Raw genomic sequence first — 18,978 nt, 5'->3', positions numbered from 1 at the left:
ATTTCATTTTTTTTAATGCTGACGAACATAATTCCATACTACTTTGTTCTTAGGCAGAAATTTCTCTTTTGGTCTCCAGCATGAGCCTCCCTAAAATAAATGGGAACTGTGCAGGAGCCCTACTGAGGTTGTGAACACCTATTCATTCCAGTGAGACTTCTGCAGGAAGCCTTCCTTTCCGGCAGACCACACTTTTTGGCTTTACATTTCTATATTGCTCCATAGTTCAGGCACTCTAGGCAGTTCGCAACAATTAAATCATAAAATACCACAAAGTAAAACTCAGCAGCAGTTACAGCTAGAGGTGTTGAAGGAATTTGATCTGGGGGTTGGAGCTGGTTGTGTTTTTGCCAGCTCTCTCTCTCTCTCTCTCTCTCTCACACACACACACACACACACACACACACACACACACACGCCCCTGGATGCCAGCTCACGAATCCCTGAGCTGTCTCAATTCGGCTGAGTCAGGCAAGCTTGCAGTTTCCTACCTTTTGGTGTGCAAATTGAGATTTGTGCAAATATGGATTTGTGCAAAATCGTGGATAGGAACATTTACAGAAATTGTGATTTGCGCAAATTCGGAACTGTAAATACCGCAATTCGTGCAAATAACAATTTTTGTAAATATTCCCACCGGCGATTTTGTGTAAAATCGTGGCTTGTGGATTAAAAAAAAATAGTGCGAGCCCTTACCAGTTCCGGTGGACCATCTGGCAGCTTGCCCCAGAACCCTCCAAATGTGAACAACCAGTGGGAATCTGACGAGAAGAACAGGACATGGGAGTTTGCGCATCCCTAGTTACAGCTCAAGGAAAGCCTGATTGAAAAGGTGTGTTTTCAAGAAGATGTCACATTTTTTTGCCTCCCAAACTGCATGAGAGAGGGTTTTTCAAAGGGTGGGTACTGCTACAGAGAAGGCCCGCCATCCGAGTTCTTCATGGCGACATTTGATTCATTTTGGAATGACCAGTAAGGCCTTCTTTGATGACCTTAAATGTTGCCTGGGTGTATTTAAGGTAAGGCAGCCTGCTAGGTATCCTAGACCCAAGTTGTTTAGGGCTTTATATGATAATAACATAACCTTATATGTGGCTTTGTAGCTAATAGGCAGCCAGTGCAGTTCTTTTAACACTGGTATTATGTGCACAAAGCTAGGTGTCCCAGTGAGCACCCTAAATGCTGCATTCTGCACTAGCTGCAGCTTCTGAACCATGCACAAGGGCAGCCCCACATAGAGCGCATTGCAGTAGTCTAATCGTGAGGTTAACTGCATGGACCACCATGGCTAGGCTATCCCTATCCGAGGGTGGTCATAGTTGCATGCCAACCAAAGTTAGTAATGGGCACTCTGGGCCATCAAGGCCACCTAGGCCTCCAGTGACAAGGCTGGATCCAGGATCACCCCCAAACTACAGGAGCGTCAATAAGGACATTTATCTTCTTGTTCGTTCATCTGTTTTTTACTTTTATTTCGCTTTTTAAAAGTGGTTTCATAACTGAATACTACACATCCTTAGGTGCTGGATGTCACTGATCACTATGACAATTATTGCTTGTTACTTTAACTCATCACCACCACCATCAATTTATTTTTGAAACAAAGCTTATAAAAAGCAGGGTACAAACATAAGAGCATTTGAGTCCTGCTGGATCATTATTATTATTATTATTATTATTATTTATTTATATAGCACCATCAATGTACATGGTGCTGTACAGATAACACCGTAAATAGCAAGACCCTGCCGCATAGGCTTAGACCAAAGGCCTCCTTAGTCCAGCATTCTGTTCCCACAGTGGACAACCAGATGCCTGCGAGAAGCCCACAAGTAGGGCAGGAGCGCAACAGTGGGCTCTCCCACACTAGAGGCATTCCATAGGCAGCTGGACAGCCATCTCCCTGCATTGAGCAGGGGGTTGAACTCAATGGCCTTATAAGCCCTTCCAACTCTACTATTATATGAATCCACGTGTTTTCCAGCAACTGATGTTCAGAGGCATAGTGCCCCTTTGATATTGAGGTAATACGTAGCTATTGATGGTCGTATCCTCCATGAATTTGCCTAAAGCCACCAAGTTGGCAGCCATCATTACATCTCGTGTTAGTGAATTCCATAGTTTAACTATTCTCTGCATACAGACGTCCTTCTTTTTATCTGTCTTGAATATACCATCAGTCATCTTCATTGGGTCAAGTATTATGAGGGAGGGAGAAAAACTTCACCTTATCCACTTTCTCCACACCATGAATAATTTTCTAGATCTCAGTCATGTCCCCCATAACTCACCATTTTTTTAAAGCCCCAAACATTGTAATCTTTTCACATAAGGGAGTGGTTCCAGATCCCTGATCATTTTGGTTGCCCTTTTCTGCAACTTCTCCAACTTCACAATATCCTTGAGATGCAGTGAGCAAAAATGTAAACAATATTCCAAGTGCGCTCATATAAGAGCATTATGATATTGGCGGTTTTATTTTTGATTTCTTTTCTCATGATCCCCAACATGGAATTTGCCTTTTTAACGGTGGCTGTGCTTGTCCCTGTTTTGCCAGCATAAGTTAGTGAATATAGTGCAGATATTCTGCAACACATCTAGGCATTAGAGTGGGAATGCTTTCAGTGATCCCAAAATGTATTTCAGTGGCTGTCACCCTCAGAGGTAATGCACACATGAATAAGGGAAGCCTTCTATTTCTGTTAGATGCAAGATGTTCTATCTAAATATAGGATTTGTCATAACTAGCAAAACTTTGCCTTTGGATTATATGGCCATAATGACTTGGAGGAAAAGATGCAAACTTTTTTTTTTTTGAAGCAACTGTCATGGACAAGGGGTGTTACATCTAGTGAAGGCAAGGGGGAAAGTCTATCACATACTTTAGGGGTCCCTGCGTTTTCAAAACTAGTCTTCTTCGCTTTTAGCCAATTGTTTTTTATGAATTTTTCAGTAAGGATAAATGAGTTTAATTTTTGATATGTTTAAATGTAATGTAAATAATTTATCTTTTCATTGAAATATTCCCCTTTCTGGGGCCCAAAATTTGGTAATGAGGCCATTATTCAAGCCTCGCATAAGGAATAATTTCACATTCCTACTTATTTAGTGGCAAACTAATCACATTTATTGTGTTCCTCACACACTTCTGGCTAAAATGTGTATATATCTTAAATATTTTACATGAAATATGTATACTTATTAAAATAACTCAATATATAATGCAATGCTCAAAGCAGAAAAATAAACCCCTTAAGGGTTTGTGAATTTCCTCTCAGTTTTTAAAAATGTTTCTAGATCAACTAGAGTGTTTAAGGATGCAATCCTATGCCTGTTTGGGCGGGGTGGGGGGAAGACCTTCAACTCCCAGCATCCCTCAGCCAGTCACTAGCTAAACCTGCATTGCATTGCACCTTAAGACAGCAAGAAAAGGGAATAAAAACTTGCCCAATTTCATACTTCTTTTGTTCCATTTTGTTTAGGTCAGTGGGACAATGTATAATACAGGGAGGCATGTTTCTCTACGACTGGACAAGGAACATTTGGTCAACATCTCTGGAGGGCCCATGACATACAGTCACCGCTTGGAAGAAATCCGGTTACACTTTGGCAGCGAAGACAGCCAAGGGTCGGAACACCTACTGAATGGACAGGCTTTCTCTGGGGAGGTACGTCAACTTACTTAGAGCTGTGAGGAAAGAAGTAAAAATAAAAGGATGCCTGAGGGAAGGCGCTTGTTTTGTTTCTGCCCTTAACAAAGGTTTGGGAGTTTGCACGTTACAAAATAGAAAAATCAACAAGTGTGTGACGTGAAAACAGAAACTCCGCAACTGGAATACAATGCACACATTTGTATATTTTTTATTATTATTATTTCTATACTGCCAAATAGCCGAAGATCTCTGGGCAGCTCACATATTAGCTTAATGTCACATTTTATTTTGTGTAAAATTTGCTTGGCTTTTTTCTAGAATTTGGAATTAACCCAGTTTTCTCACTTGCTGGCAATGGGGATGTGTTTGGGACTCAAAACCCTGGAAAGAAATTGTTAAGGGATATATAGAGGTAGAGCTGATCAGGGGTTCCTCAGTGAAGAGATGATGAGTAATGGCAGTTTGGCAGACAAACAGCTTGCACCAGTACTAATCTCTCCCTGCAATCCACAACAACTGGGATGTATTCACCTGTCTGCACACATCAGCTGAGAATATACTCAACAGGCCTGCCCAGTACACTGCATCAACTGAGTATGCTCTCCTGAAAATCCCCCTGATTCTTCTACAGCAAACTGCAGAGAGTTCCTTGGAGAACAAGTTGATGTAGAATGGTTTCCTGAAAGTAGAACATTTGAAAAAACAAAAACAGGGCGATTGGTAAGGAACACTGCTGTAGCTTTAGGTGCTTCTCTAACCACTGAGGCCTTGACCACAAGAAACACATTAAAGAGTCTCCGGCCATAGCTAGACGGTGCTTTATCCTGGGGCGATCCCCGGGATCGTCCCTGTGTGTTCACATGACGCACAGGAGATCCTGGGATCAGAGAGAGATGATCCCTCCTTTGCCCCAGGATCTCGCCCTACACTTTAGGTCCGCTTTTTCCGCGGTTTCGGGATGATCCTGAGACAACGATAAGTGTGGCCCACCATCACAGTTTGTCACAGCTCCTTGCAGTTACTCGTGAGGAGCTGGGACACACGCACGTGGGTGGGGTGGGGGGAGCGGAAAAAAATAAAAAAGCACTTACCTTTTGTGCACGAGCGTTCATGTGCTGCTTCCTCTTTTAAAAAAAATGGCTGGTGCTACGTCCTCTACCTCTTAAGTCGTCACACCCCACGTGTAAACAGAGGGGGAGATCTCACGATAAAAATATTGTGAGATCGTCACCCCTCTGTCGCGCTAGACCGGTAGGTCTAGCTGAGGCCTCTGTGGTTTCTAAGCATTTAGTAGTTCTGTGTGTAGATTTCCAGGCTCTTTTTCACACACAAACGGACCAGAAATGAAATCAGCTAGGAATATCTCTTGCCCAAGCCCCAGAGAAATGAATACTCATTTCAGTCTGCATTGGAGATCTGGGTAGTGTTGTCAGGCTTAGGCCTTTGTGGTATGGTAGAGACTCTGAACAGGTTTGGAGTGTTTCCAAGGAAGCCACCAAAAATAGGCTGTGTTGTAAAGGTAGTACAGTCACAAAGTCAAAGCAGGCTAATGTTTATGCTGGAGAATTTGCCCACAGAATATTGGGGACAGGACAAACAATAAGGCTTTGATCAGGCTGACATTAAGGCACTAAGACAAATGAATTTGGAGAGGAAAAGCTGCAGGTTCAGGCAGGAAGTAGATTCTAAAAACAGGAAGCAGAAAGACAGAGATCACAAGAGCTAAAGCATATAGCTACTTGCTAGTACCAGCATGGCAGGTTTTATAATCGGCCAGGATCATAGAATCATAGAATAGCAGAGTTGGAAGGGGCCTACAAGGCCATCAAGTCCAACCCCCTGCTCAATGCAGGAATCCACCCTACAGTAGGTAGATTATCTCATTTATTATAAATAGATTATCTCAAGTATTATAAGTGTTCATATAGCTGAAGCTCTCGGGCTGACAGACAGAATAAAAAGAAATACAAGAAGACCAATGATAAAAAGAATGAAACAATAATTTAAAATAGAGAGAAATATCAAAGCAGCTAAATCATGGAAAAGGACAATTTCAGAACTCAGCTTTAAACATACCATTAAACATAAAATATGGAGTAATTAAAAACATTTAATTGCTAGATAGAGATATAGTCTAGATGAGATAATGTGTTCTATTGCTAATGCCTTTAGGAAAATCATTCCATAACAACAGATGTTAGTGGAGAGCCTGAAGAGGTTCTAAGTTTGAGACCTGACCTGGCAAAGGATCATGAGATATTCCTGCTGATAATGAGTCTATGGGCTTCTTTAAACGATCGATTTATAGCATGCTTGAGACTGGTCACTCATGGATTATTCCATTTATTTTTTTAAAAAACTTGGCTATCCCAATTCTTCTGAAATATCTCAGGATTTCCTTCCGGGTGCAGCTGAAGTTACACTACAAAACACCCACTAGAGTGTGCTGTCCCATTCAAGTATATGAACAGGGAAGTTTTCAATTACAGCCCACATGATTGCTCCTCTCCTCCTGTGTAATTCAGCTCTATGTCAACCAAATGGTCTCTCCAGCTGAAGAAACAAGAGACTATCCATCCACTCTTCAGTATTTTTGCATGTGCTTTCTATAGCTTTTTAGACTTTTTTGTGCCTTGCATTGCACACAAATGCACAGAGAGAGGGAGAGAAGCGCACACCCTATGGCAAATATTTACAAAAGACTCCTCAAATATCCTGTTATTACTTTGCCTAGAGCACCAAAAGGTTCTAGTAACGGAGCATTTTATTTTGCTGAAGATGAATAACCACTTTGCACTCCCAACTGGTGATCAGTCAATTTTGCCTGCTGTTTTCATTGGTATCATGGAACCACAGACACGTAAAGAGCAATGGATAAATTGCAGCCTTGTCAAATGATGTTATTGTAATTGATGGTAATCATTTTCTTTGTTTTCCAAAGTCAGGTAGCTATATAGCAAAATCAGGAATGGTATTTTAATGTCATTACTCATGTCTTGAACGTCTGACACCTGTATGCCAGCTTTAAATATGGTGATCGGTGGACATGTTTATTGAATTTAGTGTCTGTCTTTTTAAAGAAGAGAGAATAGCAGTAGCATTTTTTAAAAAAAAGCAAAAAAGCAAGGCTAATTATATCCATATAATTAGAAAAATATTCAGCATTTGACTGGAAAGCAAACAAGTGTCAGGAGAGAAACATAGCACCATATGTAATCTGACATGTCAGAATAGTTGGCCAGCTTTACCAGAAACATTGTTTTAGAATTTTCAAAATGTAGAGAATACTCTAAAGCAGCCTTCCTCAAACTGGCTGTAGTCCAAATAACTTGGACTACAACCCCCATCATCCCCATGGATGATTTCAAGTAAGGAAGATCTCGCCACTGCTAGATATGGGGGCAGATCCAAAATTAACAGAGCAGCTTTGTTTTACTATTCTGCAGACCGGGGCCAAATTCAGTTTCAGAGAAGCTTTTCCTGGGGCACATTCCAGGGGTGGGTGGGACTGAAGGCAAAGGGGGAGGGGCCAAAGATACCAGGCTATTTTAGCTTAAAGCTCTTACTAACTAAAAGTTAGGAGAGAGATTTCAGTGTTTTAGAGTGGTGAAAAAAGGGGTACAAAATAAACAACAGAATCAAGGAGAAGGAGATAATTAACTTCCACAAAATTAATATATAAATAACCTCTTAATTGGGGTGGCAGATTCTTGCCTACCTTTAAACCAGTTTCTTACTACCGAAATGTCAACACAGTTGTTAACACAAGTTGCAGTAACTGAGAGGGAAAATATATCATGCATATAAGCTCTTGGAGTTTGCTTTACTCCCAACCTGTTATTGATGTGTTGCATGTGGGGGGGGGGGGGTTGGAGTTAATGAATTCAGCATCCCTCTTGCTGGAATTGAGATCTGCTCATTGCCACAGGCTATTTGCATTACATTTTGGAGCTTTTTGCTGGAAAATGACACAGGTCAATTTTAAGTATTTCAGCTGAAAGATAACTTTACCATACTTCAGTGCTTATTAATGTAGGAAATGAAGCCTTGGAGGGGAAAAAAAACAGAAGAGGGAGGGGTGGTATAGCAAAACTTCTGTAGACTGCAGATTACTGTTCAGTTTCAACAATGGAAGTGAACATGGGCATATAATAAATAACTAAAATACAAATTTATTTATTTATTTATTACATTTCTATACCGCCCAATAGCCAGAGCTCTCTGGGTGGTTCACAAAAGTTAAAAACATTCAAAGTATAAAACAACAGTATAAAACCATAATATAAAATACAATATAAAAGCTTAACCAGATAAAAACAGCAGCAATACAAAATTACAAATTTAAAACACCAAGTTAAAATTTATTTATAGACTGTTAAAATGCTGGGAGAATAAAAAGGTCTTCACCTGGCGTCTAAAAGCATATAATGTAGATGCCAAGCGAACCTCCTTAGGGAGCTCATTCCACAGCCGGGGTGCCACAGCAGAGAAGGCCCTCCTCCTGGTAGCCACCTGCCTCACTTCCTTTGGCAGGGCCTCACAGAGAAGGACCCCTGAGGATGACCTTAGGGTCCGGGCAGGTACATATGGGAGATACAAATCAAGAGGTAATGCTGATATTTTAGGAAGGAGATGGGGTTATTTTAAAGGGGGCAATTTTTTAGAGAGCTGTATGGGACAGAAAAGATCTCCTAAATATGTTATGTTTTAAATCTGTCTCTTACAACAGTGGTGCGTCCAGGATGATACATTACGTATATGCTTATTGCACAAATGTATGAAAGACCACATACAGATAATGGCCAACTGTATCCTTTTGGCTGCATCCCTAGCCTGTCTACCCATATCTTAGCATTTGGTCTTCCAGCTCTGCAGCAAGAGGGGAGCATGAAACAAGGTGGGAACTACTGCCGAATGAGTGAGTCAGAAGGGGTGATCTGAAAGAAGAGATGGAAATAAGTGGGAGTAAAAGGCTGTTTCTATGCAAAGCATTCATTGAGCGTTTGTCATTCTCCACTCACAGTTGCTTACGATTTCTTTAGACAACGTCGTGACCCTCCAGTTTTGCTTCTGTTTTTAACCACACTTTCGGCAAGCTTTTTTAGAGCAGGAAAATGCAGTATTAGTTGTTGAAAGTGAATGCTTTTTTCCACTTGTGTATTTGCACTATTCCACTGTACCACAGTGCCACCTAGAAGTTATGCTATGGAAAAGCAGGAAAGGAAACGCTCTTTATATAGTGCTCGGATCTCCAAAGTAGATACAAAGTGGATTAAGAGCCTTGTGTAGAAAAGCTCAGGGTTAGCAGTAGAAGGAGGAGGCAAGTGGAAGCTGCAGCAGATGAGATTCTGTGAAACCTTTGCCTAGGCATCTCTATAAAGTCCATTGTCTAAAACAAAGACGAGCCTCTCCATTATGCAGCTTTAATGGTTAATCTGCTGAAGGGTGATTTTTAAAGAGGCTGCAGATGCAAATATGAACTAATTACTGTGCTCAGTTTCATGTACTTGATTTTGTTGTTGTTTTTAAGAGTAAGCGTCATTTGTGGCAAGTGTCCTATAAGTAGTTATGCCCACTTGCAGAGAAAGAGTGTGGGGCGGAGAGGGGGTTGGGAAAAAGGCAAAAGAGAACCCTTGAGTTTGGAAGGTAAAATTGTGGAACAGACCACAATAATTGTGGAACAGACCACAGTTAATGAACCAGCTAAAACTCTAGGAATATGGGACAGTAGTAACACTTTCAACATGCCAGCCAAATGTCACTGGGATGAGACCGTTGGACTCCATGACTGTTGCGTTTTACAAGCCTCCAGTTGGAGGTTAGCACTGGCCTTCTGCTCAACTGAGCTTCATAACACCAGGTTAAAAGACAAATAAACTGCTGCCTATACATTACTATGACAAACAGGTATGACCCTTATTTGGCAACATCTTTTTCAATATTTCCAGTTTAAACAAAAAAATTAGCAAAGGAAAGGCATATAAACAGATAAACATGACATGTGACAGTCTAAAACAATCAAAGAGAAGCAGCTATCCTGAAGAATCTGGGGAGGGCAAGACTGATGGACACCATTTGCCTTGATACAATGTAGGTCTGTCATTGAAACTAGGAATCTGGGCTCACATCATGGGCGAAGACCACAGCGAGTTCTATGTAAATAGCATCCACCCATGCATCTGCCTAATTAACAGCCACCTGTGACATCTGCTAGTTGGCATCTGTTTCAAACTGAATGCTGGTCAGAACCACCACTTTAAGTTGTGGACCCAGCCAGTACTGAGTGGGTTCCGTCTCACTGCTGCCATTTTCCACTGCTGTTTTCCTTCCCTTCACAATGCTAATCTCTTTTGTTTTTGTAATTCTTTTCTTTCATTCTTTTTTTCTTTTTCTTTTGCCTTTATAAGACAAGGCCGGCCTTCCAATGAGGCAGAGTGAGGCAACTGACGCAAGCAGCAGATGCTGAAGGGTCATTCCCCTGTGTTGTGAGACAGAGCTATGTGTGCTGTACAGCCTGTCCTGCACCCCCTAAATAGGCCTGTTGTCCTCCAGGGTGGTGGAGGTTTCAACGGCCATTCCAGTTGGATTCTGTACAAGGGATACAGGGTGTGCCATCTTGTCTTTTGCCTCAGGCAGCAAAATATCTTGGGCCAATATCTTGGGGGCAGGGGTGTGGGAACTGGCAATGGAGAGAAGTGGGTATGCATTTGCAAGCAGTTGTGAGGATCAACCCAGACTTATGTCTTGATCACCTCAAAATAGCTCCCAGAGTGATCAGTCTGGGAATTCACATTTTCAGGGGCACTTTCAAAAATTCAGCCCATCATTACACACTTTTAATATTTCATGTCATTGGTTTGCCCTGTGGCCCTGGGACTGGTATTTGAAAAAAAACACGCCCTGAAACTCCTCGGATGTAGTAAACGAATTCCCCTCCACATTTCTGATCTTATCTGCTTTCCCCTTTTGTTTAGATTACAACAGGTATACTTCTTTTTTAGCATTGGTTTAACAATACAAGTAACCTGTTGAGTGTCATCACAGAGCCTAGAATCCTGTGTGTAAGGCTGCTCTTGTTATATTATTGCTCAAGAAAAAAAATAGATTTCTTATATAGATTTCATTATACAAATAGAGTGATATAATATCTGAGCTCCTACGGACACCAAGCAATTCTGTGTCATGTACATTTGGGTTTCATAACACAGATATTCTTATTTCTACTCCCTTGAATAGCAATGGGGGAAATCCAGAGTTACTGTCTTTCGGGGAAAGATTTATGTTTCATATCGAAGGGCTAAGTATGCATTTTATGGGAGAGCTGATGAAACTGGGGAAGGTTTGCACTTTCAGTCGTAGCAAAATGAAAAGATACGCTTTGCTTGATTCTTCATATAAACATCTTCTGTTATTAGGTGTTCCAAACTTGGAAAAATATTTCAAATTCCTAAGCAGCAGCATCGCATTTTGAGCTTCTCGTCAAGCTGGAATAGAAACTTGTTCTTCAAATAGCAATGATAAATTTAAATGTGAAGCGCCAGGCCGCAATCTAACAGAGGTGTCAGCTGATGAAATTAACTGAATTCTGATTAGTAACATCTGCCTGAAAAGTATTCAATAGATCAAATTTTCATTTCAGTTATCAAAGAAATTCTATTCATAAAAAAAAATTAACTGGTGTTTATGTTTTAAATCATTGCAGCTCATTGAGTGGGAGTGGCTAGAGTTCGATGTTCTTTATACCGAATGTTAATGGAAAGCTATACTCTTTATAGGAACATGATCAACATTTTTCTGTTTGATGAATGTGCTACATTCCCAGTAGGGCTGTGCAAGCCTTGGGCCTTGGATTCAGAAATCTGAAGCACGGAGGCCATTTCATGGTGGATCCGCCATTTTATGATAGATCCCCCATTTTCTTGCACAGCCCTAGGTCCACCCATACAGTCTACAACTCCCAGCATCCCGTGCCTGGGAGGGCTGTACTTACCAGGGCCCAGGAGCAGAGGGAATGCAGGAAGTAGCTGCCGCCATCTTCAGGTCCTCTGCGCAATCACCAGGTCCACCGCGCAATTGCCAGCTCCTCCACGCGATCGCCAGCTTCCCCACATGATCACCACCTTCCCAGGGCAATTGGCCAGTGCTGGCTCAATCCAGAAGTCTCCATTGACCCTGGAGAGGTCCACGTGACTTCTGCAGGTGCCCTACAGCTGCCTGCTTCAGTTTAGAGGAAGCCTGGTGGCTCCTGAGAATCCCTCTGCACATTCATTGAACACCTCAAGAAGTTTGTATAACATCTACCCACACACTAAAGTGAAGTCAATAGTGTTTTTTTTCAGTATTCCACCAATTCTGCAACACAGAAACCCTCGTCACATAGATAATAGAGCTCGTCAGAATAACACATTTTTAAAGCTGCTATTAGAATGATATTTTGAGGGAGGCGAGGCGAGTGGAGAAGACATCAGAACTTGCTCCAGATGGATGGATGGTCCTTCCCCACAGGCTTTCTGCCAGCAACTGTCTCCTGTTGAGGCAACTGCCCAGAGCAGAGAGAGACAAGCAGGCAGGCAAGTATAACCAGGCTTCTGCTCCTGTTCCACCTGGACTATCCTCTCCTGCCACAGGGCCTTCAGCCACCAGCTGTCCTATGGGAAGTATCCTGATACCTTCTCATATTTTGGTATTGCTGATTGGAATTTTATCAATATATTTTGCTGTTTCTAATAAGCCACTTTGGAAGGCTCTGAGTCCTTAAAAGGCAGGATATGAGTAATTATAACAAATAATAAATAAAAGGAGCCAACTCCAAGTTACATCCAAATGTGCATAACAAACCCGTATTGCCTTTTGTTGTTTTTCATGGAAAGCGTGCTCAGCAGAGAGCAATGCGGAGCCAAGGAAGTGGGAGAGGAGCTTAACCATTTCTTCAGCAGCTGACATCCCACTTTACCATTGCCCTGTTTTTTTCTTCCATGGAGTTTACCTTTTCAGCATGTGTCTGAAACCCGAAGAGAAGGAAAGTAGCTCTTATGTGGCAAGGATAGGGGAGAGATTTAGAGGAGGAAAATAGCTGGTGGGCAAAGGGTTACACCACATTTCATTTCATTTTTTTAAAGTGACCATTGGGATTTCATAAGCATAGGAACCATAGGCGTGCACAGAACATTTCATTAGGGTGTGCACCCAAAGTTTTTTTCAAAGGCGAACATTTATTGAATACTCAGTCGTAAAGGACATTTTTTAAATTCATTTATGTATTAAACACTGTAGACAATGATGCTCTATTTTGCATTCAGCCTGCCTGACCATGGGAGGGCTGTTGCATGTAGGCAGTGGGGAGAATGAGCAGATGCTCCTCAAGTCCCAGCATTGGTGGGGCTTTGTGATGACACAAGCATTTTCATTCCTGCTGCCAGGAGCTGTAATAGTCTTGTCTAGGCTGACCGTATGGAAAGGAGGACAGGGCTCCTGTATCTTTAGCAGTTGTATTGAAAGGGAATTCCAGCAGGTGTCATTTGTATGCATGCAGCACCTGGTAAAATTCCCTCTTCATCACAACAGTTAAAGCAGCAGTGTATATCTAGCCCTAGTTTCCCCTAAGAAAGGAACAATGACTGCTCAATGCATTGTCCCTTTAAATGTTGATTAAATTAGACCAATTGGTTAACTTTTCTGTTTTATTTCGCTTGTTTATTTGTTCAGCTACCAACTGTTCTGTTTATTCTGGGGGCATAAGAACAGTCTGTCACATAACAGATTCAAATTCCCTTTAGGGATCAGAATTTTAAAACGCGCCAGTACAAAACAGAAAGGGATTTCCCCCCCTCTGTTCAGAAAAGCACTTCTCCAACTTGCTCCCTTTGGGGCATTAAGACACTACTAAATTTGAAACCTCCAGTGCCACATATAAAGTATTTATTTCCCCTGAATTGTTTTCAGTTAGCTAAAGGATTGCTTTTACTTGCTTAAGGGATGATTTGTATTTAATTAAAGAGAATGTTACCTCCAGAGGTAGAAACCTTCAGAGTTACAATAATACTTAGGCAACTTATTGAATCCTCCATTGCAACCTTCTTTTTGTTTGTATATTTGGCCTTCCAGGCCCAGTTCCAATATTTGCTGTGCCAGCAACTAAACACAGGGAAAGGGTTGTCATGCCTTGTGTGGCACTACTCTACTAGGATCTTGTTGCCAGTCCTAGTAGAGTAGTGCCATGCTACTACGGTTCAAACATGTAGGATGAACCAGGGATCCAGCTGTTGAGTCACATCTGAGGAAACATTATGAGGACTAGGGAGGTCAAGGAGAAAGACTCATGGTAGGGTGACCCTATGGAAAGGAGGACAGAGCTCCTGTATCTTTAACATAGGGTGACCATATGAAAAGGAGGACAGGGCTCCTGTCTCTTTAACATTTGTATTGAAAAGGGAATTTCAGCAGGTGTCATTTGTGTGCATGCAACAACTGCTGAAATTCCTTCTTCATCATAACAATTAAAGCTGCAGGAGCTATATTAGAGTGATCAGATGCAAAAGAAGGCAGGGTTCCTGCAGCTTTAACTGTTGTGATGGAGAAGGAATTGTCCTCCTTTCCATATGGTCACCCTACTTTAACAGTTGTATTGAAAGGGGAATTTCAGCAGGTGTCATTTGTATGCAAGTGAAATTCACTTAGTGAAATTCACTCTTCATCACAACAGTTAAAAGTTGCAGGAGCTATACTAGCATGACCAGATACAAAAGAGGGCAGGGCTGGTTTTGACCTTTAAAGCCTTAATCACTTTGGGACCAAGTTACTTGAAGGACTGCCTTCACCCATATCAGCCTGCCCATGCTTTAAAACTGGAAAAAGAGGCCCTTCTCATTTGCCCACCCATGAGAGCACTGCAGTCAAAAACAGCAATGACAAACTGAGAAAAGGATAGAGCAGAGCAGAGAAGGGCAACCAGTGGCCCTGCAGATGTTTTGGCCTACAACTGCTATGATCCCTCACCATTGGCTATGCTGGCTAGGGCTGGTGCAAGTTGAAGGCCAAAACCCCTGTGGAGCTATAAGTTTCCCACCCCAGAATTAGAGGAAGAAAAACAAGCAGAAATGTAAGTAGTTGGCATCAAAGCGATAATGAATACTAAAAGAAGGAATAATAGGACCAAAAAGAAGGAGATTTAAGAAAAAGAGAATGCAAAATTACTTTTTGGGAAGAGACTGTGATGCCACTGGGTATGTGTGTATGATGGAGGACAAAGCCACAGACTGTTCCTTTCTTTTCCTCCACTCGGCTAAAAGAACTCGCCTGCTGCCTTTGATGTTATCAGTCCTCTTATTTCTCTGCCTCTTGATCAATATTTATACCAAGGGGCTCACTCATGAGTAGTCCTGCACTGCACACCCCTACCCCCTGCTGCTTAGCCCCATAGCCAGTGGTGACAAGGGCAAGGCTTTACAGTGTGACTCACTCACAGAGTTCTTTTAAAGCATGAGTAGAATTGAGTGAACTACCCGTAACATGATAGGGGTCGTTCTTGATCTGCCTTAGTTTCACAAATAAATATAAATTCTGCTTTTATTAAAAAAATATTTAGAGCACTCAACTGAAGCAAGAAAGGTGGTGTTCTGTTCAGGAAATCACACTGATTTACTTCCCAAAGGATATATAAATCCCAATACCTACTACTTTCTCTTTAATTAAAGTAACTCTGACTGATAGTACATCATCCCCACCCACCCCCCAAAAATCAATAAAGCTTTTACTTCAAAACATAGTTATTTTTATAGCCAGCTTTTTGATAACTTGGTACAACTGAAAAAGAGTCAACACAATGTTTTAATGTTTCTGTCTAAGCAAACACCATGATAGCAAGATAGGGTTATGAATTAAGAAAGTGTAGGCAAACACTTTCGAAGGAAATTTGCTTTTTCTTTTGAAATTATTGCAGTAACAGCAGCCATCCCTCAAGATACAGGGATCATTAAACGCTGCATTAGTGTCACCTTAACCACCAAGTGAATGGGTTTTCATTCCATAAGAGAGACAAAATATGTTCTGAACTCATTTTTTCCCTATTTATCTCCTATGATCTCATCACCTTTTATCTTCCCATACTCTTATCGCTGCAAACCAGTGGACATTAATGCATATCAATCTGCCAACAAATGCAGGATTAAAAAGCAAAATAGAGAAGTGATCTAGTTCATTTAAAAACAACCTCTCCCCAAATGCAAACTGTGGGGGAAAATAATCTCTCAGGAAAGGTTTGGTATGAATATGTTAGAATCATAGGGCTCATCTACACCAAGCAGGATATTCCACTATGAAAGTGGTATATAAAAGGCAGGAGCCACACTAGTGCTTTATATTGAACTGCACTGCAGGATCTACACTACTGCTTTATAGGGGTACTGAAGTGCACTGACAACTGTTGGGGCCCATGACATATCTGCACCAAGCAGGATATAACACTATGAAAGTGTTATGAAAGTGGTATATGGTATGAGTCAATGGGCCCCAACAGTTGTCAGTGCACTTCAATACTGTTATGAAGCAGTAGTGTGGCTCCTGCTTTCATACGACTTTCATAGTGGAATATCCTGCCTGGTGTAGATGAGCCCATAGAATGGTAGAGTTGGAAAGGGTCTATAAGGCCATAGAGTCCAACCCCCTGCTCAATGCAGGAATCCACCCTAAAGCATCCCTGACAGATGGCTGTCCAGCTGCCTCTTGAAGGCCTTTAGTATGGGGGATCCTACAACCTCCCTAGGTAACTGGTTCCATTGTCGTACTGTTCTAACAGTCTGGAAGTTGGACACAGGCTTGGATAATTTGCTCAGATTCCTCCTCCTCTCTGCATTGAAGGGATGGGTGAACTCACCTGGGTCTGTTTCGTTGGAGATTCTCCCCACTGTGCAAGCTCCTTATGCAGCTTGCAAGCATCCAATGAGTGCCCAGCTGCCATCCACTGTGCACAACAATGGCGGCTTCGGAAATTACGTAATCCCCCTGCCCCCCTGTGTAAATGGCTCCTGTAAAGGCTCTATTTACATAAGAGTAAAGGCACAATGGAGCATTTGCACCTTTACTCTTATGTAAATGGGGCCTTTATGGCCTCCGTTTATGCAGCGGGGGGGGGGAACATTATGTAATTTTTGGACCCTCCATTGCCTCACAGAATGCAGGCTCTGGGTGAGGACGGACAGCTGCCAGGCACTCGTTGGGCTGCATTGGCACTCGACCCGTGGGCCTGCAAACACGTCGTAGATGCCCACCTAGGTCAGGGAGCAGATGCAGGGGGGATCCATCAGTCTCCCGGACTCAGTCAGGCACTTATGACATCCTTAGTTCTAGATCCTCTAGAATAGTGTAAAAGTTGCATGGGGAATCAGCAAAAATCTCCTTCCTCCTTCTTCTCTGCAGAAGAATGCTTTGGATCCAACCCGTATACTACTGTGTTTTTTTCTGAATGTACAGCTAACGGCAAAGTTTAACAGCCATTTGATGTGAAATCTACTTAGTCCAGTTTTAAGTCCAAGAAATTCTAATCACTGACAGAATCCTTGAGAATCTACGCAGATTTCAATAATCCACATAAAATAGATATTACATTGAAACATGGCTAGAGAAACCTGCAATCTTCATGAAGAGAGGCAATCTTAGTTCCAATATTTATTTATTTATTTATTTATTTATTTTACAGTGTTTATATACCATTCCCCATTCAGAATTCCGGAGCGATGGGGCATTCTTGAATTAAGAGGGTGCTATTTCAAACTTCTCCACATGAGCGCTTTATTGCACACTCATGATTGGTCACTTATGAAAGTTTTTAGGTCCTTTTCATGATGTCGTCAACCTCCAGTGCTTCTCCCACCATTTTCAAGTGGGAATCTATCATAATCCCCTGCAATGCTGTAATAAATCAAAATCATGCAATAAAACTGTGCCATCTACTGGTGGTATAATTAAAACATATGGAAAGAAACTGGCAAAAACAAGGGGTGGGAGCGTATTATTGTGCCAATTGTTATGCCCATTAAGACTCTGGAAGACAAAGCCCCAATAAGGCTGTGGGATTTTTGCTAAATATGGAGAAGCCTTTCATCAGGACCTCACTTTGAAAAGCTCTTGCAGAATGAGGCTCCTATTTAGCCAATTACTACCTTTCATCTTGGAGAAATGTCAAATTGGTTTAAAATAAGCATTCTTTAAGACTGTGCTGTACTGAGTAAGTCCGCTACAACAGAGCCATTAATCGCAGTGATATACTCTCATAATAAACTGATCCTTGAGGAAGCATAGTTAGAGGTCAATTTTAAAAGGTATTATACCAGATGTGTAGTCAAAAAGAAAACAAAGGGGGCATTTGGTGTTTACTTTCCCTAAATTACAATACGGCTGCTGTTTTTAGTGACTAACTTATCCAAGCCCAAGGTCAAAGGGACTATTAAGTCACTCACTGGGTATATACAGGAGCACTATATTCTTGCATTATCATTAAAACTTATATTATCACCACAAATAAAATGTTTCACTGCAAGTCTCTGAAATCACTTGCTGTTGAGCATCATAGCTCCTCACAGAATCTCTGAAGAAAATTGGAAGATTGAGGCTAGGGCCATAAAATCAACAAGGCATCCCATCACCTCTCAGAACAGACTTCATTGTCTATAAACTGAATGTTGGTATTTATTCCTTGGCATCACAGGTTTACCTGAATTAATGAGTGTCTCAACTTCATGAAGATTAGGGCATGCCTATTATTATTATTATTATTATTATTATTATTATTATTATTATTTATATAGCACCATCAGTGTACATGGTGCTGTACAGAGTAAAACAGTAAATAGCAAGACCCTGCCGCATAGGCTTACAATCTAATAAAATCATAGTAAAACAATAAGGAGGGGAAGAGAATGCAAACAGGTACAGGGTAGGGTAAGCAGGCACAGGGTAGAGTAAAACTAACAGTAGAAAGTAACAGTAGAAGTCTGCACAACATCAAGTTTTAAAAGCTTTAGGAAAAAGAAAAGTTTTTCGTTGAGCTTTAAAAGCTGCGGTTGAACTTGTAGTTCTCAAATGTTCTGGAAGAGCGTTCCAGGCGTAAGGGGCAGGAGAAGAGAATGGACGAAGCCGAGCAAGGGAAGTAGAGGCCCTTGGGCAGGCGAGAAACATGGCATCAGAGGAGCGAAGAGCACGAGCGGGGCAATAGTGTGAGATGAGAGAGGAGAGATAGGAAGGAGCTAGACCGTGAAAAGCTTTGAAGGAGTAAATGCAAACATCTCATTCAGTTGTTTTCAAGTCATCCATAGATTGTGCCCATATGCAT

The 18,978-nt window shown here is 41.6% G+C and overlaps 1 protein-coding gene across 2 annotated transcripts in view; it reads left to right on the top strand.

The window, feature by feature from the left end:
* CA10 (carbonic anhydrase 10) overlaps window positions 1–18,978 on the top strand; it is a 321,453-nt gene that overhangs the window by 250,431 nt on the left and 52,044 nt on the right. For both annotated transcript variants that reach the window (XM_063123160.1, XM_063123159.1), the window contains exon 5: window positions 3,483–3,668. In XM_063123160.1, coding sequence (XP_062979230.1) covers window positions 3,483–3,668 — 186 coding nt within the window. The remainder of the gene's footprint in view (window positions 1–3,482; window positions 3,669–18,978) is intronic.

This window comes from Elgaria multicarinata, chromosome 3 (genome assembly GCF_023053635.1).
Source record: "Elgaria multicarinata webbii isolate HBS135686 ecotype San Diego chromosome 3, rElgMul1.1.pri, whole genome shotgun sequence".
In the NCBI taxonomy this organism is placed as follows: Eukaryota; Metazoa; Chordata; class Lepidosauria; order Squamata; family Anguidae; genus Elgaria; species Elgaria multicarinata.
Note: the sequence above shows the minus strand (reverse complement) of the source record. Positions and strands in the feature narration are given on the sequence as shown.